We start from the raw sequence: 25,544 nt of genomic DNA on the forward strand, positions 1-25,544 counted from the left end.
GAATTCACTCGCTCTCCGACCCGATCGGGTCCCATCCATTGGCAAACACTGGTGGAACAAAGGGCTCGTCATCATGGCGGCCAATAAGGTCGACGATGGCTCTGAGCCCATCAACTTTCGAGCGGCTCTCGCCGCCTTTCAAAAAAAGAGCGCTACCTCTGATGCTCCGTCTGCATCCAACTTGCACTCGCCCAGACCGCGTCCACTGCAGCCAGCTAGTGGCAGACAGCCTCCTCAAACACCTGCTCGTCCTTCTTCCGGCCTCGATCCTGTATCCCGATCTTCATCCACTCCACGGATTCGCAACAACTCAGACGGCCTCATTTCGCCCTCAAGCAACAATCCTTTTGCATCCAAATCGTCACTTCATCCTTCCTCGGCCGTACCGTCTACATCAGCCTCAGGCATGCAAAGTGGCCCCTCTTCCGCTGGGCAACCCTCCATCTGGCCGACGCTGCGGAGAACGGGGAGTGGCGTTAGCCTGAACGAGCTCACAGAAAGAAGCGTACCTCTCCAGCGCGTCAACGGCTATTTGGCGCACACCCTGCCTCGATCCAGAAGCAGATCCATCATAGGCAACGAGCCACTAGATCCGCATTCCAACGGCGGCTCTGCCTCTTCTTCAGGGCGGTCCAGCCCCTATGTCCCTTCTCGGGCTATCCATGGTCTTTTTCCCGATGATGCCGACTCGCACTTCAGTCAAACAGTCGGTCCACCCACCACGCAGCACATGCTCGACACCAGCGCAGACGATGCCATGTTTGCGCACGCCGTCATGGAGCGCTCTGCTCCTCTTGCTTCGCCACGCACACGAGATCTAGCAGAGTCCGACTCGTACCTCCTTCCACCCCAGGTGCCATCGCGTAAAGGAAGCGCCTCGTCAGGTCACTCCACAGCTGCTTCCATACCGTCGCCCAGACTCCCACCTCGGCCCGCGGCTGCGAATGCCCTAGCTCCAAGCCCGACCATTTCCGAGTTTGGCCAGTTTCCGGCTTCTTCCTCTGGCAGCGCTACAGCTCCATCCAGAGCAAAGACGGGTCTGGCGTATGCAACGTATACGCCTGGTGCCAAGCGCAACGCTCAAGGTCAGGACACAGGTGCAACACCGCCCGCACTGCCACCTCGTAGCGCGACTCTCGGTCAAGCAGACAGGACGCCCCTCCGGACAGAACACGGCAGCCCTGTTGCGAGACGTGCTCCCACTATCCCCAGGAAGCCGGTCGCTACTCCGACGAGCGCAATGAGCAAACCGATGCCGCCTCCGCGACCAGCAAAGGTGGGCGAAGGAACTGCACCTGAAAAGCCAGCCTCGGCGTCCCAGCCACCCCCACCACCTCGTCAGCGCACGATCTCGGTCCAAAGCCATCGCGGTTTCACCAACGCCCCTACTCCTGGCGTCAGAACGCACCGCAAGAGCGGCAGCAACGTCTTCACCAGCATCAGCCTCTCGGACGACGCCAGCGTCGAGCTCAAGCGCAGTCTCGAAAGCGACATTCACGACGCTCCCTCGCAGCAGCTACCGCCGCCGACCCGCGGCAAGCCGGGAACCTTTGCGGCGCTCCCAGCATCCGCTCGGGCTTCGTTCAGCAGCACCGCTTCGGGCAACTCAGGTGCCGGTGGCGTGGTGAGCTCTCTCATCGGCAGTGCAGCTTCGGCGATACCGCTGTTCAAGTCGTCGAGCCCATTCAGCGGGACGAGATCGTTGGCGGACGGAGCGCCGTCGAAGCAGCCCTACTTTTCGGGCGGAGTGGCGGTGAGTCGGAGTGCAAGTGCGCATTCGGAGCTGTCGGGCGAGGGGGAGGCCGCGCTGTGGGGCGCAGGGAGGACGGTCCAGCTGGCCGACGAGACGAGTGTCGTCAGCAAGACGCAGGGCGGAGGACTGCTGAGGGAGCCCAAGGATGGGAGTGCGAGGAGGCGGTACGAGGCGCTATTCGACGAGCTGCTTGTGCGGCAGAGATCAAAGAAGAGGGTGGCGAAGGACTCGGGCCCGAGTTCGAACGCTTCCACCATCCGCGATGCCTCGACGGGTGCAATGGAGCGCAAGCCCAGCGGCGGCGTCCAGGCGCTGCGAGGATGGTTCGAGTCGGACCCAGCTACCAACACCGGCTCCTCCACCACCGCGCCATCCCTGCAGCCAGCCCCAGTCGTCACGGACACACTCTCAGACTCGCCCACCACGCTGTCGCGCAAAACCGTACACCGCATATGGTCGCGCTCCCGCCTGCCTGCTTCCCTCCTGGGTCGCGTGTGGGACCAAGCCGCTTCGTCTGCTCCGGGTTTGGAAAAGGAACCCTTCACCCGCGCCATGGCCGCCATCGATGCGGAGCTGGAACGCAAAAAGCATCGTCGCGAAACAAGACGTGCACGGCAGAGCAAGCCCAGGAACAGAGAGTCGACGACAGGCTCGGCGAGAAGGATGCCCCCTCCGCCGCCGGCTGCTGCAGCATCCTAGTCACGCTTTATGGCAATGATGATTGGACGGAACGTGTTGACATGTGCGCGTGTGATTGAGAAAAGTTGCAAAGTGGCGTATGTTACAGAGTTGAGAAAGATGGGTCGGAATCGAAATGGTATATGGGTGAATGGTGGGGAGGATCAGGCGTCGTTGGGCGTTGATGCGCCGGCGGGTGCTAGCGTGCCATGAATGAGATCTGCAGATCAGAGCCATGAATGACAGATGTCGTCAGCATGAGCCTTCTCCTATCCCTGCTGCACCACTGGATGCGACCACTTACCCTGTATTGAGCTCTCGAGCGCATCGATGCGGCTGCTCATCTCGTTCACTGTAGCGTGGTTTGTCGGAAAGGTCAGAATCATCGTCAGCTTCTCTTTTTTCATAGCACCATAGACCAGGTCAATGCGGTGATTCTCACTCCTCGCGGTGACCTGTCCATTCATGTCGTCGAACCGCGTCTCGAGCTGGCCGAGCACCGTGTCGACCCAATCGATCAGCTGATGCGGAGAGGAAATGTCGGGTGCCTGCAGACCCTCCTTCTCCGTCGTTGCGCCTGCGTTGTCGATGTGAGATGAGGCGCTTGCAGCGGACGATGTCGAGGGCTGCGACGCGGGTGTTGGCGCGAGTGTGGCTGCGGACATTGTGACGGTGATGGTGGTTGGAGGCAAAGTGTTGATCTCGGAAAATACGTTTAGGGAAAAATAAAGTTGGGAGGATAAAACGCATTGACCCTGAAAGAACGCTTCCCTTTGTGCATACCTTCCTTTGTTCGCCATCGCTCCCATACGAGCACAAAGGGCACGGCGCAAACTTTCGCCGGCAGAGCACCGTCAAGGTATATAAGAGTAGACGTGGACTAGGTGGTCTTCGAAGCAAACTCCATCATCCAATCGACCCCGCAAAGATGACCGCAGCAACCGCCTCCTCGACGACGCTGGACGACCTGTGCTCTGCTTACCTCCCGTTCGACGCCTCCTCCTCAGCATGGTCGGATCTCACTCCCACGCCTCAACTCGAATCCTCCTCGCCAATGTGCCCCATCCTCTTTGCACCCGAATACTCCTCCGCGATGGACCTCTATCGAACCCTCACCGTCTCCAACACCGCCCCGCTCTCGGCGATCGAGCTCTCTCCGCGCGCCCTCGCCCTCACATCGCACCTGATCCAACTCAACCCCTCGCACTTCAGCGTCTGGCAGTATCGCGCCAACATCATCCTCCACTCCCCCACGCTCGGCTCCAACCGCGACGAGCTGCTCCGTGCAGAGCTCGGGTGGCTCGACGAGCTAGCGCACAAGAATATGAAATCCTACCAGGTGTGGCAGCATCGACGGCTTGTAGTCTCCGCTCTTGGAGATCCGGGGAGGGAACTGGAGTTTGTCAAGGAGAACCTGGCGAGGGATGCAAAGAACTATCATACCTGGGGTTATCGCCAGTGGGTGCTGGCGCATTTTGGCGGTCTCTCCCTTCCCTCTTCCGCTGTGGTGGTTGGCAGTCGAGGTGCGGGGGAGTTCCCCCAGTTATGGGATGGAGAGGCGGACTATGTGGACCAGCTGCTCAGCGAGGATGTACGAAACAATTCCGCCTGGAACCATCGCTGGTACATCCATTTCGCTCGCTTCGGCCTCACCGGGTCCACCAACCCCGTCAACCTCGACCCGACAACGATGGAGAAGATCCAAAAGACGATCAAGTACGAAAAGGCCTATGCGAAAGCCTCCCTCGCCGGATGTCCCAACAATGCCAGTGCATGGACGTACCTCCGTGCGCTGCACACGGCCTTGCCCGCAAGCCTGCAGACGAGGTTGGTCGGCGAGTTGGGCTGGGTCAAGACGATGGTTTCGACGAATGCCGAGGCGGAGAAGGATGCGAGTGTGGATGTGATGGGCCGAGGACCGGTGGGCGCGTTGGAGTGGTGGTTCGACTGCCTTGCGGAGGACGCCCGGTCCGGAAACGTGGCGATCGAGGAGGCAGAGATGCTCGTGAAGCGCCTCATCGTGGCCGACTCAGTCAGAAAGAGGTTTTGGGCATACAGACTCAAATCTCTCCGTCGCACCCTTCAACCACAGCAACACTAAACCGCTGAATGTCACCTTCTCGCCGCAACAAATGTGTGTGTAAATGCATTGAGCTTGTGTGTGTCTAGAAGAGTTTCGGCGCTCCCTCTTCGCCCCACACGACGCGTCTCAGACCAGTAAAGCAGTTCTCTACGCCCTCGGGCTGCCCGAAATCGGCGAAGAACACCATGTATCCTGCACACGCGGTGGCCAGCACCCCGCCGAGCACGTTGAGCAGGTTCTGTCGCGGACTGGGCTCGAGCGCATCATCCTTGGTGGCGCGGCGGAAGAACTTTTCCCGCTGCTGAGGCGAGACGGAGCGGCGAGGGACGGGGATGGTCGGGTTGGAAGGTGGACGTGTGTAGAACGCGGATAGGATGTCGTTGGTGTTGTCCGTCGTGGTGGTGGAAGGAGGGGAGGGAGCGAGAGGTGAGGTCGGGTGAAGGGTCGATTGCGGGGCTTGCCAGAGGGAGCCTGATGAGGTGTCTTCGGTGGGACAGGTGGTCGGGTCGTCAATCTGCAGGAGTGGCGCAAGAAAGGGCAGAAGGAAACCAAACAGGCGTCAGCGCAAAGTTCATTCGGCTCTTGTGGTTCTCGACCCGACCATGCGCAACACACACCTCGAAGCTAAGATACACCCCCTCTAGATTTAGATCGGCGTGCGTGGGTAAAATACATGTCTGGTCTGCGCATGGTCGTGAATCGGGGGTCAAATGCTCACAGTGCTTTCTTGCTGCGTCTCGTTGGTCGGTGCAACCTTGCCCTCTTCGGCCCACGTCTTTGTTCGAAGACTCAACGCATGCAGACCCCGGTCGAACTCGCCCTGCAGCAGCGCGTTGACGGCGCGATGGCGTTTGATCTGCGTCATGCCCTGGAACTTGTCCGAGACAACGTGCACGTAAAAGTGCGTCTCGCCGTTGCCGCCGCCTTGGGCTGCCATGGCGGCGTGGTGCGCGTGCTTGCTCGAGTCGTTGCGGATGTTGACCTCGACCGAAGGGCCGAACTCGGCTTCGAGCTTGGTGCGCATCGACGACTCCATGCTGGTAGGTCTGGCTGATGTCGCGTAGCCGCGGGTTTGACCGGACATGCTCGACGAGGCGGAAGGCGCGGATGCGATGGGTGTGGAGGCGGATGCGGAGGAAGGGACGGGACGGACAATGACGGGGATACGGGCTCGGGTGTTCGAGGCAAAGATGTGGGCCACGAGCACGAATCGGCCGGTCTTCTTGATGCGGCCGAGCTTATCGATCGAGTCGCTAGACCCTTGTGCAGCGTTGTCGAGCGTGAATTCGCAAGCAGAGTTGATCTGGGTCAAAGTGAGCCTGTTGAGCTGAACCGGCTTGCCCTCGTTGCTGTAATCGGTCTCGAGATCAAATGCGCCGTTCTCTCTCAAGAACTGAACAACGTCGCTCGTCGAGATGCTCCCCTGAATCCCAATTGCTGGTTTCGGAAGCTCAACTTCTCCAGTCGTCGCGACCGTCGATGTATACCTGGTCGTAGTCTGTCGGGTAAAGACAACAGGAGGCGCAGCTTCGAGCTTCCTTCGCAAACTCAACAGCTGAAGCGGACCGAGCTCCTTTGCGACAGCTTCGCGTTCCTTTTGTACTTCGAGAAAATCGTGCGCCGAGGCGAGCTGTGATTCGACGAGAGCGTCGTGGAGCTTCTGGTTGGAGAGCTGGAAAGGGGTGGGTAGAGGTTGGTAGATGGCTTTGCGAGTGGGCAGCAGCTGGTTGCGCATGCGCCCGGGCTGGACAAGGACGATACTGCCGGCGGCGCCGAGACCTTCGATGTCTTGCTTGAGCTGGACACGTACGAGCCTCCTTTGCGAAAGTGTGCGTGCCTGTAGAGCGAGCAGGAGTGACATCACATTTGATCAGCCCGTTGGTCCGTGGCGGTGTGAGAGCCCAACGAAGGGTAGACTTACGGTATGAGCAAGATTGGAGATGGCAGTGGATCTCATCTCGTTTCTGTGAGGTATTCCTTGCACGAGCTGGTGATCGCCAGGAGAATGGTGCGAGCAGGGGAGGTGAACGATGATGATGATGAGGAATAGAAATCGTTGCAGTCTTCTTCTTGAAAGGGCGAGCTTGACACCCTTTTTTTGCGGAAGCGCAACCCGAATTTCGCCCGAGAAGTCTGCAGCAGAAATTTGCCATGCTTGTGAGATTGGCAGAGTCGATGCTGGCGAGAAAATGGCCGCGTCAAGCTGACTAAAATGGGAAAAAGCGGAACGGACAGAGGGCTGAGGGAAGAATCGAGGCAGCAGACGGCGACTTCTGACTTCCGATCGGTTATCGCAGGCGGTACCACCAAAAAAATCCCAGAGCCGAAAGCAGCCAACACCGAATAATGAGTTCTTCTCGAGAGCCGTTTCCGAGGTTACTAGCTATCTTCTTGCCCCCTGCATCCATTCAATCACCTCTCCATCGGCATCAAATCCCAGTCATATCGCACCATCGAGCTTCGAGGTCCTCTGGCATCATCTTTACAAGCCTTGATCGCCGCAAAACTCGCCGACTCAAGCCTCTTCGGTCAACGAGCACGGACCCAAGAAGATTTTGTAGCGACGCCATCGATAGCGAGGCCCTCAGCATCGAACAGCCGCACAGCTCGTGTCTGCCCTAATGCCGTCAAGATTGCCAAGGTCAGCGCTTGCGAGCGTGGCTCGGGCAAGACCATGCTCTTCCGCCGTACCAAGGCTCGCTCCGGCTGCATCAGCCACCCGCACTCAATCTAGCTGGGCGTCAGCGCTAGACCAGGCAAAGAATCTCGTTCAAGATCAGCTCGGCCACTTTCCTCCTTCATCTTCGTCTGCTTCATCCTCCTCCTCGAGGTCATCCTCAGGCTCCACTGCCTCGTCCGCAGCTTCTTTCTTCGGCGCCTCCGACCCTGCTTCATCTGCATCAGCTGCTCCATCTGCACCCATCATTCAAGACCCACTTTCGCTCGTCTCGTCCGAGCTCTCTTCTCTGCGCTCCAACGTCTCCTCGCTCCTCGGCTCTGGGCATCCTAGCCTGGACACAATAGCAAAGTACTACTTTCAGGCCGAGGGCAAGCACGTTCGACCTCTCATCGTGCTCCTCATGAGCAAGGCGGTCAACGGACTCTCGCCACTCTACCCAGAGCTGCTTGCGCAGGCACAGAACACCGCGTCGCGAAGCGATACGGGAAAGTCGATCGAGCGGGACATGGGCATCAACGAGCCGCTCTCACCAGGGAGTGTACTGAACGATTTTAACCCACACATGGAGAGCATCGAGGGGTCGCTCCCCACATCCGCATCCCAACAAGACGGCAATGCAGCAGCAGCACTAGCCTCGACGTCCGGTGCCATCCTGCCAACGCAGCGCAGACTGGCCGAGATTACAGAGATGATCCACGTCGCCTCGCTCCTGCACGACGATGTGATCGATGCATCGCCACTCCGTCGTGGTGCGCCCTCGGCACCTTCTGCGTTCGGCAACAAGCTCAGCATCCTCGGCGGCGACTTTTTGCTCGGGCGCGCTTCCGTTGCGCTCGCCCGACTTCGTGATGCCGAGGTCGTCGAACTGCTCGCAACGGTCATTGCCAACTTGGTCGAAGGGGAGGTGATGCAGCTCAAGTCGCAGGCTGCCGCTGAATCGGGTGAGGCAGCTTCGACCAATAGTCACGCCAACATTTGGGAGTCGGAAGGACTGTTCGCGCACACCATGGGGATGAATGAGTCGCAAGCCAAGCAGGCTGTCGATGCGGCAATGTCGGCGCAGAACCAGCCTACGCCGGCTCACTTTTCGTTGTATCTGCAGAAGACGTACCTCAAGACGGCGGCGCTGATTGCAAAGTCGACGAGGGCCTCGGTGATTCTTGCTGGATGTGGCGCCGATGCGGTGGCTAACGCGGGACTTTCAAGCTCGGTAGCGGAGGAGATGAGACGCATCCGAGACGCAGCTTATGGCTACGGTAGGAATCTGGGAATCGCCTTCCAGCTGGTAGACGACTTGCTCGATTTCCAGTCCACCTCGGCGGCGTTCGGCAAGCCTTCAGGTGGTGCTGATCTGCGATTGGGTTTGGCGACTGCACCGGTGCTCTACGCTTGGCAGGAGCTGCCTGGGGAGGGAATTCACGAACTGGTCGCGCGGCGGTTCGACGGGCAAGGAGATGTGGAGAAGATGCTGAAGCTGGTCGACAGGAGTAGAGGGCTGGAGAGGACCGCTGAGCTGGCCAAGGAGCACGCGAGGAGGGCGAGGGACCACCTCGAGGTGCTACCGGAGAGCGAGGCCAAGCAGGCACTGGTTAAGTTGAACGAGCAGGTGATCAAGCGGGTCAAGTAACAGGCTCGGTGATAGAATGCGTATCTGATAGAGTGCTCCATCACAATCGTGTATCATCCAGCATATCCATCAACCCATCACCATTCGTGACATCTCCCATTAAAAGTGTTGACTGAGATCAAAACACAATTCCGCCCTCTTCCACTTGCCCGTTTGCTTTCCTTCCGGATCCTTGATTTCGCGTTGGAATCGCTCCATCAGCGTCTCCCACTTCTCGACGTCCGCATTGCCGCCGTCGCTAGCCGCCTTCTTGTCGAACGAAAAGTCGTCTTCCACGTCCATTATCATGACCAGCCGGTCGGCGAAATGGAAGATGCGCATGTTGAGGACGCCAGAGCCAGGGTAGCGGATGGACTCGAGGATGGGCCGAGGCACGTTGCCGGGCGCATGGTGGTCGATGTACTGCGCAACGAGGGTGGGGTCGGAGGCGATGTCTAGGAGAAGGACCTCTTGACGCACCATGGTTGAGAGTTCGGATGCGATGACTAGGATATTGGTCTTGCAAGCGCACTGGAGCCGAGAAGATTTGATCAGCACATGTAGTGTGGGAGATATGGACCGGCGATGAGAAGGTCTTGTCGAAGGATGGACCGGTGTTGTTCGACAGGATCAGACTTCTTGAAAGTGGGGAAGAGTTGCCCACTTCGATCCGTGCGCAGAATGTTGAAATGTTAGACCGACTTTATAATGGCAGCGAACTGTTCTGGGACATGAACTTGGCTTTGCCCGTCCAAGCCTGACTTCAGCACGGCTGAAGTCGGCTGCCGTGGCACACTGAACGCTTTGTTGGTCAAGTGCCAGCGATTGCTTTCGAGTTCAACCTCCCGCAAGAGGCGAAATAGAAACGAGCTTGGCTGGAGGCAAGGACTGGCGCTCCACCTCGAATTCTGCGTCATGCCGCCACGCTTTGCTTCGCACCGCCATTCGAAGCAACATGAGGCCATTCCACGCCCAAGCCGCCAACCGTGTGGCTTGGAAAACCTTAATGCAAGGGAAGGCGGTCCGATCGCGTGGTCAGACCGTTTCTTCGTGTGCTTACAGAGACGAAGGAACGAATGCTTCAGGTCGCTTCCTTGCGAACGCAGATCAAGGCTTTACCCCACAAAAAGCGATCTCGCTTTCGGCTGTAGCTACACGATAGGCTATCCTCTGTCGTGCAAGGTCAGCCCGAGAAGCGGAGCCGCACGCCGGTCAAAAGTTGTGCGACTCGGTCAAGAGGCTAAGCGAAAGGAGGCCAAGCTGCCTTTGAGAACTCCGCCTGGCTTTGGTCGTGCTCGGCTAGTGGTGATCAGAGAGAAGCAAGTCGAAATGGCTGAGCCTGCCACTCTGCCGACGCATTGCATGAATGTGACAAGCGAGCCTGTGTGAACGCGACGACAGAGCGAGCCGTTCTGTGAGGCGGTCCTCTTGCTACCGAAGCACCAAAAGGGTCTCCGGCTTGCTGAGTTTCAAAATCCGACCTTCTGCATGTCTCTCGTGCATGTAGCGCTGATGCGCCGCTCCGACTGGGAAAGCCAAGACAGCGCGCATTCGTCCATGCTGTGGCAGCACCGTCCACTGATCGCTTTTGACACCTCGAATCGATATGTGCTCTTGCGATTTTGTATCACTCCGATGCGAGTGGCTGATGTCATGGTGGGTGGGTGGGTGCGCTAGGTGGATTGGTGGTGGGTTGGGTTTTCGCGGTGCTAAAGGCGTTAGCGCAGCCCAAATTAGGACTCGGCTGCGTTGCAAATTCGTACCTCGTGCATGGAGACGATGCAAGGCTTCCACGGGCGACAGATGAGGTGAGCCCTCTTCTCGCCTGCGAAATCCAGTTCTTTGGACCCTCCCGCACAGAGTGAGAGTGGCCAGAGTGGTGAGGTTGTCACTCCGTCGCCTGTCACTTGGCCAATCTCCGCCCCGCACCGGACTGTTTTCTCGAGATTGGCCAAATCCCGCATCTTCGTGGTCGCAATCGTTGATGGTGACGCCCTCCCTTCTCCTTTCGTCCACTACTCCACCGTCCCTATCGCTATCGCATCGTTGCATACTTCTTTTCGTTTCGTCGCGCGTATTCGCATTTCCTCGGTGCCGACACATCTCACGCAGTCGACTTGCATCTCTCGCGTCTCTCGCCTTCTTGACCGTCGTCGCATCGACCAAGCCGTCTTGCAAACACATCGCCAGGACGTCATTCACCCGCATCTGCACGCGATCATTGGCCCGGCAGCAAGGTTCTTGACATCCGCATCACCGTTTCCGTCGCCATCGCTTGTATGCTGCTGCTTTAGATCGAGCTTTCGGCGTGCTGCTAAGCCAGGCCATCAGGGCTGCGCAGCAACCGGCGCGTAAATCTCGACCACCATGTCTTCGTTCAGCTCTGCACCAGGCGACGACGGCGCTGATCGAGATCAAGCCAGCCGCAATGCCTCGCTATCTGCCAGCTCTCAGGCATCCTCGGCGGACAAGCGAAGGACATCGCGTCTCTCCAGCACAGCTGGTATCTTTGATCTTGACGACGACGGCAGCATCGATGCAAGTTACAGCAACGTCAGCGGTCGAAGAGCCAGCAATCCGCGCGTCTCTTCGCTCGGCAGCAGTGGCTCAAACCGCGGGTCGTTGAACGAACGAGGCAGCCGGGATCTCTTTGATGTGCAGGAAGAAGATGCCAATCCGACTGGATCTTCCCCGCCAGCACCTTCCTCCTCGATGCCCAGCTCGTCCAGCAAAGCTGGTGGCAGAAGTCAGCTGAGCGTAGACACCTTCGGTAAGTGATCATCGCTTTGGTCTTTGTCGGTGCAGTGACCGGGTTCGCCGCACCAGCGTCGTAGCTGTGTGTCAGAGCTGTGGTGCAATGACCTTCAACCCTGCCTGGTGCTGGCAAGGACCATGCCAAAGATGACAGAGCACTGACCAGGTTCGAATCCTTCTATTCTTCTCTTCCTTTCCCCGATCGCGCTTCCATTTCCGCTTCTCCTCGCCGTCGGCTCACCCACATCGCTGACTCCGTCTCGCATCGACTTATTCGCATCATCCGACGCCGGCTGTTCCGTACCTCTACCTCATGCTTTGGCACTGGCTCTGGGTCGACACGCGAAACCTGCACGGATGCTACTGTCATCGCTTCTGTATCTGGCCTCGTCCGTCGGCTTCTGTCGACCTCGGTACGGCTTCTCGGTTCTCAATATCGACTTGACTCCGACATTTGACATGCACCCTTGCATTCCACGATCGCCTGCTCACTCGCCGCGACGGTTCTGGTCCCCGCCATTGATCTGCACTTCTTCTGCCAAACACGACCTTTCGGCCGCCGTGATCCAACACACACTATGCAACGACCATCTCGGCATTGTCGCATTGTATCACACATTGTGATGTGCACTTGCATTGTCACTTTACCTCGACGGGCTTGGCTCGTATTGACACTCCGTCACTTTCGGCTTGACCCTCCTGCGCGGCGCTTTTTGTTTGCGACATGGCGGCGCTGCAAATTGGCTTTTGTGGTTGTGGTGCGTGGGAAATTTGGTTGGTCAAATGACTTTATGCGCCACGACGGGCCCGTTTCCGACATGGCTCTTGCCTCTGCCTCCGTCTACGCCTCTCCGCCTCTTCCCCCGACTCTATCTCTCCGCGCTCGCTCGCTTGCTATCACTCGCTACCACTTCTATTTGTGGCTGGCGGCTGACTACACGCCATCTCGCCTTGGTCGGTCGCCCGACAAACGACAACGCTGCACTTTCATCGATCCCTCGCCTCTCACAATGCCGCCGACCCTTCCATCTCGCCGCCTGACCTGATCGCTTCGCATTTGCCTATCGTCCTCGCCCTTCTTCCGTTGTTGCGATGGGCCTCGCCGCGACTCTTCCATCACCGACTCGGCACGACTCCGAATTTCTTTTGGCTGGCGTACCACGTTTTCCGAATATCGGCAACACACTCCGCTCCCCTCAACGCGTTTCTGCTGCCTCTGCCGCTGAACCCTGCTTCTCGCCTGTTCACATTTCACGAACCCTGAAATGCGTTTCCTCTGCTCTTCCGCCTCTCCCGACTTTTGGATGGTCTCGACCCTTCCACCTCGCTTAATCACGTTCATCAACCACACCTCCTCTTCTCCCTCACCTTCCGACGTCCCTTCGCCCGCCCTTGTACGCTGTCACTCGACTGATCCTTTCCACGCATTTCATCACCTTCAACGGGACGACCGCCTTCTCCATCTTCACCATCACCAGTCTCAGCGACGCAGTTCACCGACCCTTTTAGCCCTGCCAACCGCAATCGAATCAGCCCTGGCAGCAGTGATCACAGTCGAAGAAGCGGTCCCCCCTCCTCCTTCCTAGGCGACGACGACGCTTGCGACCCCAAATCTTCGCCGTCCCCTTCCAATCTCAGCCCTTCCGCTTCGTCTCCACTCAGCGCAGCCGCAAGGTCCACCTCAGAACGCAGCAACAGTCTTCATAGCATCATCGAGCTCGGCCCTCATTCGCCTTCCTCCTCGACTGCCTCGGCGCAAGGCAAGCACCCTCGCTCCGATCCGTCCTCTTCGCCCACTCGCTCCTTCAAGCATCTGCGCGGCGCATCCGGTGATTCCCGATCCTCGCCTGCACCGCCGTCTTCAGCGCCTAGATCGATCGATACCAGCTCGCGCAGTTCGGCAGCGAGGCGCGCGTCTCCGTCGTCACCAACATCATCCGCGCTCAGCTTCTCTGCAGGATCCACCAAGAGCTCCTCTTCTCCTTCTCAATCTGCGTCTCAATCTCAGAACGCACCACAGTCTTTGACCTCTGCCACCGTCGCCCATGTCAGCGCTTCGCCTCCGACAACTTCGTCCTTGAGCAGTGCTGCGCCGCCTGGCTTCCCTCTCAGTCCACCTTCAGCCGCGATCAAGGCCCTCGGCCGCAGCTCTTCCAAGAGAATGTCGTTCGACACTGCTCCCTCCTTCTCCAGTCCGCTCGCCTTTGCCTCAATCTTACCCAACGACGATGACGTTGTCGACGATGAGGCGCTCAACGACGAGGCCACGCCGGCCGCATCTTCGTCCACATGGTCAAATCCCAACGAATCGGCCCTTGGCACCACAGACTCGGCAACCAGGCATCGCGCCCACGGCTCGACGTCTTCTTCGCAAGGCAGCTACACACAGCCCTTGTCCCCGACATCGCCGTCTTCTGTCTCGTCCACCGCCTCCTCTCAGCCAAGCCGGCACCAGCGCAGGAACACTGGACCCGAATCAGCCGCTTCCGACACCATCGACGACGCTTTCAGCCGCACTAGAGAGGGCCCTTCCAATAGCGCCATCTCCACCGCCGATCTTGCGGCTGTTTCGCCTCTTGCTCGGTCCTCACTGCGTTTGGACCGCGAAAGGTCGACGTCGAACCCACTCCAAAGGGTCGTCGCTGGAGGCACCAAGCTGAACCAGCCTCGCTCACGGCACTCGCTTTTCCAAAGCAGCCACTTGGCTGCCGACGACGACGCATCATCCATCGCCTCGGATGATGTCGCAACCACCAGTTCCAATTTGACGCGCAAATCGTCCGTCACCAGCTCCACCGGCTCCATGGGACCACCGGCCTTGCCTCGCCGCATCGGTGGTGGCTCTGTGGGCTCGCCAGCTCTCGAGCCCTTCGACCGGGCCGTCTCCACCATCTCCATGGGCAAACGCAAGGAGGAGTCGTCGTTGGGACACGGCATGCCTTCCAACCCCTCTCCGCTCTCGTCGGGCTCTTCAGCAGGTCTGCCAGCCTCGAACTCGTTCCATTCGGGCTCTCCGACCATCAGCTGGGACACACGCGGCAATCGCAGCAATTCGGGTGCCTTTGCCCCTTCGAGCTTCAGCGGCTCCGTCAACAACACTCCAACCACCGTGACGGGCGGAGGTAGCGCCATCTTGCATTCGACACGACGCAGACGCATGACCTCTTCGTCGCTCAGCTCCAGCATGCATCGTCGCGCCCGATCTCTGGGCGGAGTGCTGCTGGGAGACGGCGCCATGTCGCCTGTGGGCGGCCCAGACGGTGTCGACCCTAACTTGGTCGCCGCCATCGAGTCGGGCAGTCCTAGCATTCCACTGCCGGTCCCCATTCCGACCTCTTCCACTTCGCATCGTTCCAGCAGCGTCAGCTCGTCAGGGACTCATGGTGGTGCTGGCTCTTCTCTGTCCAGCTCGGGCGTCGCCTCGTCTTCGGTTCCATTCAGCTCGTCGCTCGCTGCACGATCATCGTCGCACCGACGCAGGAATTCGTCTGTTGCGGAGGATGACGAAATGGCAAGGATGGATGCGTCTGGATCGACTCTTTCTCCTGGCTACACGCGAGCCCGCGTTCGCAGTCAGACGTTGGGCGTGCCCCTCGGATCCGACCCAGCCCTTTCTCCACAGGCGCTCAATGACGGCACACCAAGCTCCATGGGACCGAGTCCGTCCGCAAAAAGTGGCGGATCGGCTGGGCTGGCGGATGCGATCCGTCTGCAGCGTGTGCCAACCGCCGTGCGCTTGGCTGGCGATCTGTTCGTACCGCCGTCGCCTTCGCCTCGCCACATGTCGAAAAGCGCATCAACAACGTCCATCGAGTCACCTCTCAGCAAGTGGGCAGCATCGAGCTCCAATGCTCAGCCTCTGGTGATGGACGGTGCCACTCAAGGTCACGGACTTGGTCTGGGGCTCAGCTCGGACACCACTTCATCGCCCACGCCCACCAGCCGCCTCAACGTACCACCGACACCCAGCTCGATCCGAAGTCATTCCCCTTTGGTGCACGAGTATTCGTCTGGCGCCGAAGACTCGGGTCGCACCTCGCCTGCTATGGAGCATCTGAGATCCGACGACATGGCTTTGCCTGGCCACGACAGCCGTGGTCATCCATTGTCGGTATCGATCCCCATCGGTCGAGATTATCGCCCGCCCGCTAGTCTTCCCGGCTCTGCCATTCTGGGTTCCCGTTCTCCCACGCTCGTTCCGCCAAAATCCGATCTTCTGGCCGTGCCCACCAGTGCACCGCGCCACGCTGGTTTGCCGGCAAGCACAAGCGCCTATTCGCCTTTGCACGCCCTCAGCGCATCGTCTGCTCGGACCAGTCCCACAGCCGAGCGTCGGCCTCGACTGTCGCCCAGTCGATCCAGCTCGCATCGCATGTCGTGGGGTGCCCAGGAGCTCTTTGACAGCTTGCAAGAGTCCATGGACGACGCCGACAATGACGCCGACGCAGCGGTGGCGACAGAGGGCAAGCCAGCCCCCTGGATCGCTTCCACGCAAGATGCACCTGTCAGAACCTCCCTCGCACCCGCTGCTGCGACGCCTCTGAGTCAACGCAGAATGACGCAAGGCAATCTATCCAGCTCCATAGGACCCGACACGTTGCTCGCGGTCCCGCCGGCCTCTCGCCGCGTGCATCGACCGAACGACGCGGCGCTGTTCGCGTCTGCCCGTCTTTCGTCCTCAGCTGCGCAGCATCCCCTGTCCGGCACGGACGAGTACGCGCGCATCATCATTCAAAGTCGCAACGCCAAGATGCAAAAGTGGAGGGCACAGAACCCTTCCCGACTTGGTCCGCAGCAACCAGTGCGTCGCAACGATGCTGACACGATCGAATCGGCATGGCTCTCGCGCAATCGAACCGAACAGACCCAGGAGGAGGACGCGATGCCTTCTGGTCCGACAAGTCTCGCCCGCAGAGGAACGACCATCGGGCTACAGAGAGATGCAAGCCACACCGGTGCGCCTATGCCGACCCGTCGTGGGTCCGCCGTGGACTCCAACGACAGCATCGAGTCGCAGCTCGACGAGGAGGAAGACCAGCAGCGAGGTCTCGAATCGTCCGCCTTTGCCGAATTCGAATGGGTCGACTGGCTCGACGAGTATCGCAAGATGAAGGAGGCCAAGTTGCAGTCGGAGCGCGAAGAGGCAGAAGCGCAGGCCGCAGCCGAGGCGGACACGAGCGTCGCTGTCCGCAAGGCTTCCGCTGCGGACGATGCAGACATTGTGGCAGCACGGGCTACGGACAAGACGGCATCGTCTCCTTCCAGCAGAACAGGAAGCGAAGCTGTCGATGCGGGCCGGGTCTCTACCCTGCAAAAGCAGCAGGCGGACGGCCATCGCTCTGTTTTTGATCCGCTCTCGCGTCAAAGATGGCAGATCGCCGAGTCTGCCGATCAGCAACAAGACGCCATCGACGCGCAGGAGGTGGAAGAAGCCCTTGCCGCCCTCAGTCTCAACGAGGAAGGCAGCCAAGCACCTTCCAGCGAGACGCGAGCGCCCAAACCCGCGCAGCTTGGTCCGGTTCGCAGACCAGAGGATCCTCCCCGACAATCGACGCGTCCAGGCGGGAACCAGCAGCGCAGCTTCTCGCTCGCCAGCGCTGAGCTGTCTCGACGTGAATCCGGAGTCGGCTCCAGCTCGACCGCCATGTCCACCATGGCCTCTTCTCCCGGTCACGTCAAGGCTGGATTCTCGCCCGTCAAGCGGTTAGGCACCGACAAGGCCAAGAACCTCTCGCTCTCGCCCATCACGAGCCGTGTTGCACCCGCAGCGACGTACAGGAGTGCAGCGGGATCCGACACGGCGCACTCCCAGGCGCAGGCGGCTGGACGTGGACGTCGCAAACAGCTCGGTGGCAAGATCGAGGCTTGGTGGAGTGCCGTCAAGTCCGGCTTCACGGCTCCCGCTGGGGACAGCTGGTCGAAACCGCCAACGAATACCGCTTCTCCCCGAGCCAATGTTGCCTCTCCGCACGCCGGCTCGTCAGCTGTGCTGTCTCATTCCTTGCATCATCGCAGTCCCTTGACCGCATCGGCCCGTCCAGCCGGGACCATCAGCAGTCGTCGTGATGCCCCACGCCTCGCCCCCTTGTCTTCGTCGTCGAACATGAAGCCAGTGATCGCAACGCCGTCTCCAACGCTCGTCACACAGGTACAGAGCGGCTTCGGTCGTCATGTTCGCTCGCAGACCGGCGGCACAGCCTTGAGCGGCTCCGACTCGGTGAGGACCCTCCGTCCCAGCACCTCGGCGCAGAACCTCAAGAAGTTGATGGACGATGGCAGAGTGGAGCAGCACGACGGCGACGGTGAGGCTGGCGACCTCAGCGACCGCAGATCCGTCTCGCCCGGACCGGACGCCAGCTTTGTGACGGTACAAGAGGAGCCCGCCAGTTTGGAAGCGCCCAAATCTGCATCCTCTCAGCTCAGCCAGGAAACGCATCTTACGGTCAGCAGCAGCGGCGGCGGCCGAGAAGCAGGCAAGCGGCGAAACCAGCCGAACTTGTCCCTCCAGCTCGAAAATGGCCTCAGTACGTTCGACTCTGCCGAATTTGACAAAATTGGCAAGGGCAAATCGCCATCGAACTCGACGCAGAGCAGCCCAACCAAGCAACCTCTCTCGTCGCGATCACAGCAGAGCACTGCCGACGCTACCGCAAGCGCCACATCACCTGCAGTCGTTACTGCTCGCGAGTCCTCGGCGCGGTTGTCGAACGCTTGGACTCCCAGTCCACGCGAGCCAAAGACGTCCGCCGCAGGGGAGGCAGCTGATCAGGACGCCGCCCTTGACTCCGACAACGAGGGTCGTGCAACAGCCAGAGCCAAAGCCGTCTCGAAAGCAATCACGATCAACTCGATCCGCCAGCACATTCGTCACCGTCTCCTTGCTTCCAAGGAGAGCTGCGACCGGGAGCTGCGTCGCATCATCGGCGCCATTAACAACTACGTCGAGATGGAGCTGGATAAGCAAGAGGAGGATCGACACAGCGTCATGGAGGACGATCGCGACGTCGAGGAGCTGAAAGAGGCCTTTGCCAACGACGTGAACGACGCATTGAAACACGCTCAAGATGACGTTGCCCTCGGCAGCGACACTGAGATGCCACCTCCGACGACGATCACGTCGAGGTCCGTGTCCATGTCCCGCGGAGGCAGCGACTCTTCGTCCTTCTCTGCTGGTGCCGCAGCAGCAGCCGCTGCGGTTGCGGGTGGACATGTCGCAGGACAGCGTCAAGAGGGCCAAGATTCAGGCGTCGGCGCCGACGGGGCGATCACAGAGTCGCACACACGTTCCCCGTCGGGCTCCATCTTCACCTCGCCGTCGTTGGGCGGACTCCGCGAGACAGCAGCAGTGCGATCGGCGCGCGAGTACAAGCTGCCCGCTCCACCACCGGTCAACCTGGCAGGTGCCACAGCGACCTCGCAGCGCACCGTCAGCACGACGCTGGCGAACCCATCCAAGCCTTCCCATCTCAACCCGCTCAGCCGCGCTCAGTCACTGAGTCGTTCGACGGCACGTTCGGTGTCTCACTCGCGCTCTACCTCGCGCTCCCATTCGCCGATGCCTGGAGCTGGCACAATGACCTCGGGCGTCTCGGCCTCCTCCGGGTCGCCTCGTTTGTCTCCGTCGCGCCGAACGCGGGCGCTGCCAACGGAAGACATCGGGCCCCAGCCGTGGATGCAGCCGCTGGAAGAGCTTGTGGCTGTGGCGATGGAGGTGCTCGACGCGTCGATCAATGCGCTCATCTCGCGTCCCGGTTCCTGCTCGGTCCTCATCTCTCGCGTCCAGACCATCGGCCGCTTCTGGGACGAGCACCCAGAATGGGCGGGCCGAGGCTGGTTTATTCAGATCTTGCTCGCTGTTGCCGGACTGAGTCGTGTCGTCGAGTGGTGGGAAGCCGAGAAAGGCTTCTGGAACTTCAACGATGAGGAAGAGCAGGACGCCGAGCCGATCCGGTTCAGTCTTGGCGCGCAACAGGGCGACGTGGCCGGAGAAGCAGTAGACCTAGAAGCTGCCAAGTCTTCGGGCGTGTTGCTCGCCGCCACAGCCAAAAGCCCGATCCAAGCGCGTGCCCTCTCGACGGCGCGATCCGATGCCAACATGATTACACGCGGCTCGACCAGCGGTACCAACTCGCCCGCTTCTGGCGTCCTTCAACGCGATCTCGAGCCGAGTCCAGACGTGGTGCGACGAGCTGCCTCGCCTTCCAAGGATCTTCTCCGAGCTGCGGTTCAAGGTGACCGGAGTGGTGAAGACCTGGATGAAGATGGCGACACGACCATTGTCGACCGTGCCCGCCAGCGTCACCACCGCCACTCCAGCAGCACAGCCAGCAAGCTGGACGCGATCGAGGTTGTCGGATCCGAGCAGGATGAGCACGCCGACGATCAAGACATCGTTTCGGCCCCTGAAGGCGTCAAGCGAGCGTCGCAAGAGGGGGTGCCGCAGAACTTCCGCTCTGCAGGCGTCAATGTCCTTATGGAGCTCAGCATGGACGACCAGCGTTTCCTGTACCTGAGCCCTGCCTGGAAGACGGTGCTCGGTTCGGATCCCGCCGAGCTCTATGAGACGCCGATCGAAGACTTGCTTGCCCCTGGCGATGGCGACGTCTTTGCAGAAGCCTCCAGGCAGCTCGAGGCCAACCAGTCGCACACCGTGGAGGCCGTCTTCCGTCTCCGTGTCGAGAAGTCTCTGGCGCGCTCGTCGTCGTCTTCCTCCGTCTCTTCGGCGGATGATCAGAGTGATGGCAGCGACGCAGTCTACTTCCAGGAGATGGAAGGAAAAGGCATGCTCATGATGGATCGACAGAGCGGCAACCCATCGCACTCGATGTGGGTGTTCAAAGCAACAGGACCACCCGAGCGCGAGGACCGACTGCCCGAGGCTGCTCTCACCAAGGGCGGTCGTGCTATGGGCGTCGTGCTGGACGAGCCGACGGCAGCACTAGCCCACGTAGCGTCCATCTCGGTCGAGCCCGTCCTGTGTCGCATCTGCGAGCGAGACATTCCGGCGTGGTTCTTTGAGAAGCACAGCGAGATCTGCAACGAGACGCATCGTCTGGACATGGAGATCGGCGAGTGCAACGAAGGTCTTCGCGAGCTGCGCAAGGCCATCCAGGATCTGCTCAATCGCCTGGAAAGCTTCAGTGGGCAGAATGCAGAGCAGCCACTCGAGTATCGTGGCGTCGCCATTAGCACGCCTGCTGCCTCGACGCAGCCACCTTCGGCACTCGAGGGTCTCAATCGCTCCGTGTCGCAACGCCAGCCCGCACCTGCGTCTGTACGCAAACAGCACCTCCGCGCTCTCGACGCAGCCATCGAAGTCCTGCAGACCGCCTGCGAGATTTCCACACCCGCCATCAAGGACGAGTTTGCCAACGAGCCCATCGAGAAGCAGCGGCTGCTGTCGCCCACTTCGGAGAACAAGGTGGTGACCGTCCAGCAATGGAGACGCCCGGCACTCGACGACACTGCGCTTGATCTTCTCTTAGTGGACGTCGAGAATGCTATGCGAAGCAAGCTCAGCGCCGTCAATCGCATGCTCAACACGATTGTCTACGTCGAGACCGTGCGACAAGAATGGGAAGAGCGCGTCGAGGCTGCGCTTACGGCTCTCTCAGAAGCCGACGAGGGTTCCGGCAGCTCTCGGGGATCCTCCGCATCTGCATCAGGGTCCGAGTCAGGCTCTGAGGAGGTTGGCGATGAAGGTCTTGAGGGAGGTCAAGGACTTGGCTTGCGGATGGCGCAGGCGCAACAGCGCGACGCTGTCTCTCCGCAGGCATCTTTGGAGGCAGCCGCGGCCACCTCTGCTGCAATGCAAAGGGGATCGAGCTCTTCCAGAGGCCGGTCCTCCGAAGTGGTCAGTGCATCCCTTCGTACAGAGGACCCACAGCAACCTCTCAGACCCTCGCTTAGCCGACTCACGTCTACACTGTCGTCCAGCGCTGGCGACGACGAGGCGGAGAAGCGGCAAGAGAACGATGACGCTGAGGAGGACGGCCTGTTATCGGGATCGATGCTCCTGGATCAAGACGACCGAGACCTGCCGGCTCCCTCCTCTGCTTTGTTCTCGGCCATGGGCGGTGCCACCCCAGACGAGGACGACATCCCTGCTGTCGACGACAAGATGGGCGGCTCGACCCATCTTGCACCTATCCCGATCCCGCGCGGTTCTGCAGCGTTGACTCCGCCTTCAAACGAGCTGCTCGCACCTCGATCCGTCAGCGGCGCAGCGCTTCATGCAGGTTCGACAGGTGGCCCTCCGCAGCGACGGTCTGTCAGCCGGCCTCGTCGAGCCTCTCATCTGCCTCCCGTCAGCGACACTCTTGGCGTCACACCTCCGCTCTCGCCGCGCCTTGGCTTTGGTGAATCGCTGGGCGTGTCGCATCGCCACAATCGCAAGTTCAGCGTGTCGCACAAGAGCCCCATGGTAGGCTCGATGCCGCTTTCGCCGCGCATTCCACCAGCAGCACCCTCGTCGCGAGCGACGGCCTCCTCCATCAAGGACTTTGACATCATCAAGCCCATCAGCAAAGGTGCCTTTGGAAGCGTCTTCCTCGCCAAGAAGCGTACCACGGGCGACTACTACGCCATCAAGGTGCTCAAGAAGTCGGACATGATTGCCAAGAACCAGATCACCAACGTCAAGGCCGAACGCATGATCCTCATGACGCAGAACCAGTCTCCGTTCGTGGTCAAGCTCTTCTTCACCTTCCAGAGCTCGGAGTTCCTGTACCTCGTCACGGAGTACCTGCCAGGAGGAGATTGCGCTTCGCTCTGCAAGGTGCTCGGAGGCTTGTCGGAGGAGTGGGCTCAGCAGTACATTGCTGAAGTCGTCATCGGACTGCAGCATCTGCATGACAAGGGGGTCGTGCATCGAGATCTCAAGCCGGACAACCTGCTCATCGACGAAAAGGGTCATCTCAAGCTCACGGACTTCGGTCTGTCCAAGATCGGATTGCTGGGTCGTCAGACGCGTCAAGCTACCGCAGCTGCTTCCTCCGCCAGTGGTTTCCCCGCGCAGACATCCAGGACCGACTCGAACAGTGGGTCGCAGCCCAGCTCCGCCAACTCGTTCACATCCGATGCGCGTCACCAGGCTGTCTCCACGCCTGCAGGCACCACTGCCGGTGACACGGCCGCTTCCTTCTCGCCGATGACGCCGGGATTCGGTGGCATGATGCGGAACCAGTCCTTCTTTGCGGCTCCACAGCGAGGCCGCATCGCCAGCTCGTCTACCGATGCCAGCGACTCGGGCGAGTCCGATTCGCAGCGCAGTGCTCCCAAGCCGCTGCCTTCTGCGCATCTGGACAGTCCCAGCAACCTCTTTGGCGCTCATCCTCTGATCAGCGACAATCTTGGCCCTTCTTCGGGAGGTGACGGCAACTCGAACGCGCCCAAACGCTTCGTCGGCACGCCCGACTATCTCGCGCCCGAGAGCATTCTCGGTATCGGTATGGACGACTTTGCCGTCGATTGGTGGGCCCTCGGAGTGATCTTGTACGAGTTCCTCTACGGCACTCCGCCTTTCCACGCCGAGACGCCCGAGAAGGTGTTTGACAACATCTTGTCGCGTCGCATCGACTGGGAGGAGGACTCGGTGGAGGTATCGCCGGAGGCACGCGATCTCATGGAGCGTCTCATGTGCACGGATCCCAAGCAGCGCCTCGGTTCGGGCGGACCAGAGGAGATCAAGAACCACCCCTTCTTCCAAGGCCTTGATTGGGACAATGTCACCGCCGAGCCCGGTCCGTTCGTTCCGCAGGTCACCGACCCCGAGTCGACCGACTACTTTGATCTGCGCGGTGCGAGCCACCAGGACTTCGACGACGAGCCTTCTCACGGCACGCGCGAATTTGCTCGAGCCATCGAGGGCAACAAGTTTGTGTCCACCGGTCTGCCCCCTTCAAGAATGCGATCGCGTCTGGAGAAGGCGTTTGGATCGCAGAGCGGCGCGCAGAACGAGGACTTTGGCAACTTCAGCTACAAGAATCTGCCCGTGCTCAAGCAGGCCAACGACGAGGTGATCCGCAAGATGAGGGAGGAGCAGATGCCAGCGTTGGCCAAGGCGCTCGAGCAATCGGCCATCTATGCGCGCCACCGCAGCTTCTCAGCCAAAGGCAGGCCCGCTCAGCGCGTTCACTCTCAAACGCTGGCGGGTCCGCCTTCGCCTGCGCAGAGCGCATCCTCACAGGGATCGACGCCGTCACGCTCGACAGCGCCGACGTCGCCAGCAGGACCCTTCAACACGTCGGCGCATCGTCGACGCATCTCGGAAGCTCCCGTGTCGTCTTCGGTGCCTGTCAGAACACCGGATGCTGATGTTGCGAGCGGCATTGCGGCTCGGTCGCCGTCCGCGGCGATGCCGATGGGTGCCGTTGACAAACGCCGCCAGCAGCTGGTCGACGCTTCCAACACCGGCGAGCGTCGCAATTCGATGCCGACGCGCCTGCGCACTACGTCGGGCAGTCTTGCAGAGCGTCCCGTCATCCCGGCTCAGTGGCAGTCGCAACCGCAAGCATCGACGCAGCAGCCGCAGCAGCAGCCGGAGACGTCCAAACGACCTTCACGCTCCAACACGCGCGATGCAGCGATCACAGCGGCGGCATCGCCGACCGATTCGATCTCGCCCAGCAACCTTCTTTCACCTCTGCCTCCAGCTCCAGTCAACAGCTCCGCCAGCTCGGACGAGATTGCGTGTTTGATCGCTGAGGACAATCCGATCGCACTGCGCATGCTCGAGACCATCCTGGTCAAGCTCGGCTGTCGATGCACGGCTGTGCGCGATGGAGCCGAGGCGGTGCGATTGGCGATGGGTGATCACAAGTTCGCCGTCATGTTCATAGACGTGACGCTCCCGATTGTTGGAGGGCAGGATGTCACGAGGATGGTCAAATCGACTCGAAACGTCAACTCGACGACGCCGATTGTAGCGCTTGCTTCTTTTGACCGTGGCGAACCGGTGGACGCTGCAGGCTCGCTCTTCGATGCTGTGCTGGCCAAGCCACTGGAGAAGATGGACGTGTGCGCCACGCTTTCGCAGCTCGGGTTCACGCCTATGCAGGCAAGCGCGGCCGAGTCGGCGGCGGGCACCACGCAGATTGCCGGAGACAATGCGGGCGGGTCGGGCACTGGATCGGGCACCACGAGCGCGCCGGCCGACTCACGTCCACTCTCGAGAAAGTCGACGGTGGCTCACAAGACTCATGCGCAGCCGATTGCAGCTGCGAGCAGCACTGCTCGAGCCAGCACGCCGCCGCTAGGAGGCGCGACTGGATTCGGCAACGCAGGCTCGCCGCATCATACGCCATACTCGTCTTCGCCGTTGGGCAACTCGGTGCTGACCTCCCGTCACTTTGAGGCTCCTCAGCAGCAGTCGAAGATGGCACCGGCAGCGACGGGACCGCATCCGCTCACGCACTCGGACGAGCTCAGTGGTCGCGATCGCGAGCAACAAGACCAGGAGACGGCCGAGACGCTCAGCAAGGTGGCGGAGAGGCTGTCGCTCGCGTGATCGACCGTCTCCTCGCGCACCGTCTTTGCTCTACACGCAACCCGATGACTTCCATTGCCGGCTGCTTGCTACTCTATCTTTACAATGTTTCATATCTGCTTGTTTCGCATGTTTTGCAATCTTCGCATTTGGTTCCTATCATTCGCATGCTTGTCTGAGTGCGTCGAGGTGGTAGCGTGACAGCATGCAACAGGCAAGTTGGCGACAGGGCTTTCCGCGGAATTGCCGTTCTGACATGAATTGAAGCGGTGAGCGCGACCCTTCATGAGCTTGGTTGGTACACTGTGACACGGACAATCAGTAAGAGTGACGGAGCTAGATGGTGACAGGCGGCGGTGAGTGGGGTCAGGAACGAGCGAGCGAGCGACCATGGCAGGGTTGACAAGATGACGTCTGCGAAGTAAGGCTCAACATGACCGGTGGCCGATGAGTCGGGGCGAGGCCGGCCTGCTGAGAATCAAAAACTGCTCGCGATCTGTGCCA

The 25,544-nt window shown here is 60.3% G+C and overlaps 7 protein-coding genes across 7 annotated transcripts; 4 read left to right on the forward strand and 3 right to left on the reverse strand.

The window, feature by feature from the left end:
• Positions 1–73: 73 nt before the first annotated feature.
• PSEUBRA_002543 (EF-hand domain pair) lies at positions 74–2,452 on the forward strand (the record flags this gene model as incomplete). Its single annotated transcript, XM_059464941.1, has 1 exon — positions 74–2,452. The coding sequence occupies one exon, from the start codon at positions 74–76 to the stop codon at positions 2,450–2,452; it is 2,379 nt and encodes a 792-aa protein (XP_059321284.1).
• Positions 2,453–2,595: 143 nt separating this feature from the next.
• Positions 2,596–3,096, reverse strand: PSEUBRA_002544 (Heat shock factor binding 1; the record flags this gene model as incomplete). The annotated part of the gene is made up of 3 exons (XM_016436974.1): positions 2,596–2,651; positions 2,736–2,783; positions 2,874–3,096. 3 exons carry the CDS (start codon positions 3,094–3,096, stop codon positions 2,596–2,598), a joined length of 327 nt encoding a protein of 108 aa, XP_016292456.1.
• Positions 3,097–3,359: 263 nt separating this feature from the next.
• On the forward strand, positions 3,360–4,532 carry PSEUBRA_002545 (Protein prenyltransferase, alpha subunit; the record flags this gene model as incomplete). The annotated part of the gene is made up of 1 exon (XM_016436958.1): positions 3,360–4,532. The coding sequence occupies one exon, from the start codon at positions 3,360–3,362 to the stop codon at positions 4,530–4,532; it is 1,173 nt and encodes a 390-aa protein (XP_016292457.1).
• Positions 4,533–4,596: 64 nt separating this feature from the next.
• Positions 4,597–6,471, reverse strand: PSEUBRA_002546 (BolA protein; the record flags this gene model as incomplete). Its single annotated transcript, XM_016436969.1, has 3 exons — positions 4,597–5,028; positions 5,233–6,351; positions 6,436–6,471. The coding sequence occupies 3 exons, from the start codon at positions 6,469–6,471 to the stop codon at positions 4,597–4,599; spliced, it is 1,587 nt and encodes a 528-aa protein (XP_016292458.1).
• A 664-nt stretch (positions 6,472–7,135) lies between these two features.
• Positions 7,136–8,821, forward strand: PSEUBRA_002547 (Polyprenyl synthetase; the record flags this gene model as incomplete). Its single annotated transcript, XM_059464949.1, has 1 exon — positions 7,136–8,821. One exon carries the CDS (start codon positions 7,136–7,138, stop codon positions 8,819–8,821), a length of 1,686 nt encoding a protein of 561 aa, XP_059320683.1.
• Positions 8,822–8,920: 99 nt separating this feature from the next.
• On the reverse strand, positions 8,921–9,283 carry PSEUBRA_002548 (Rhamnose mutarotase; the record flags this gene model as incomplete). Its single annotated transcript, XM_016436972.1, has 1 exon — positions 8,921–9,283. One exon carries the CDS (start codon positions 9,281–9,283, stop codon positions 8,921–8,923), a length of 363 nt encoding a protein of 120 aa, XP_016292460.1.
• Positions 9,284–11,167: 1,884 nt separating this feature from the next.
• On the forward strand, positions 11,168–25,061 carry PSEUBRA_002549 (Signal transduction response regulator, receiver domain protein; the record flags this gene model as incomplete). Its single annotated transcript, XM_059464957.1, has 2 exons — positions 11,168–11,570; positions 13,033–25,061. 2 exons carry the CDS (start codon positions 11,168–11,170, stop codon positions 25,059–25,061), a joined length of 12,432 nt encoding a protein of 4,143 aa, XP_059320684.1.
• Between the last annotated feature and the right edge of the window lie 483 nt (positions 25,062–25,544).

This window comes from Kalmanozyma brasiliensis, assembly GCF_000497045.1.
Source record: "Kalmanozyma brasiliensis GHG001 unplaced genomic scaffold PSEUBRA_SCAF2, whole genome shotgun sequence".
NCBI lineage: Eukaryota > Fungi > Basidiomycota > Ustilaginomycetes > Ustilaginales > Kalmanozyma > Kalmanozyma brasiliensis.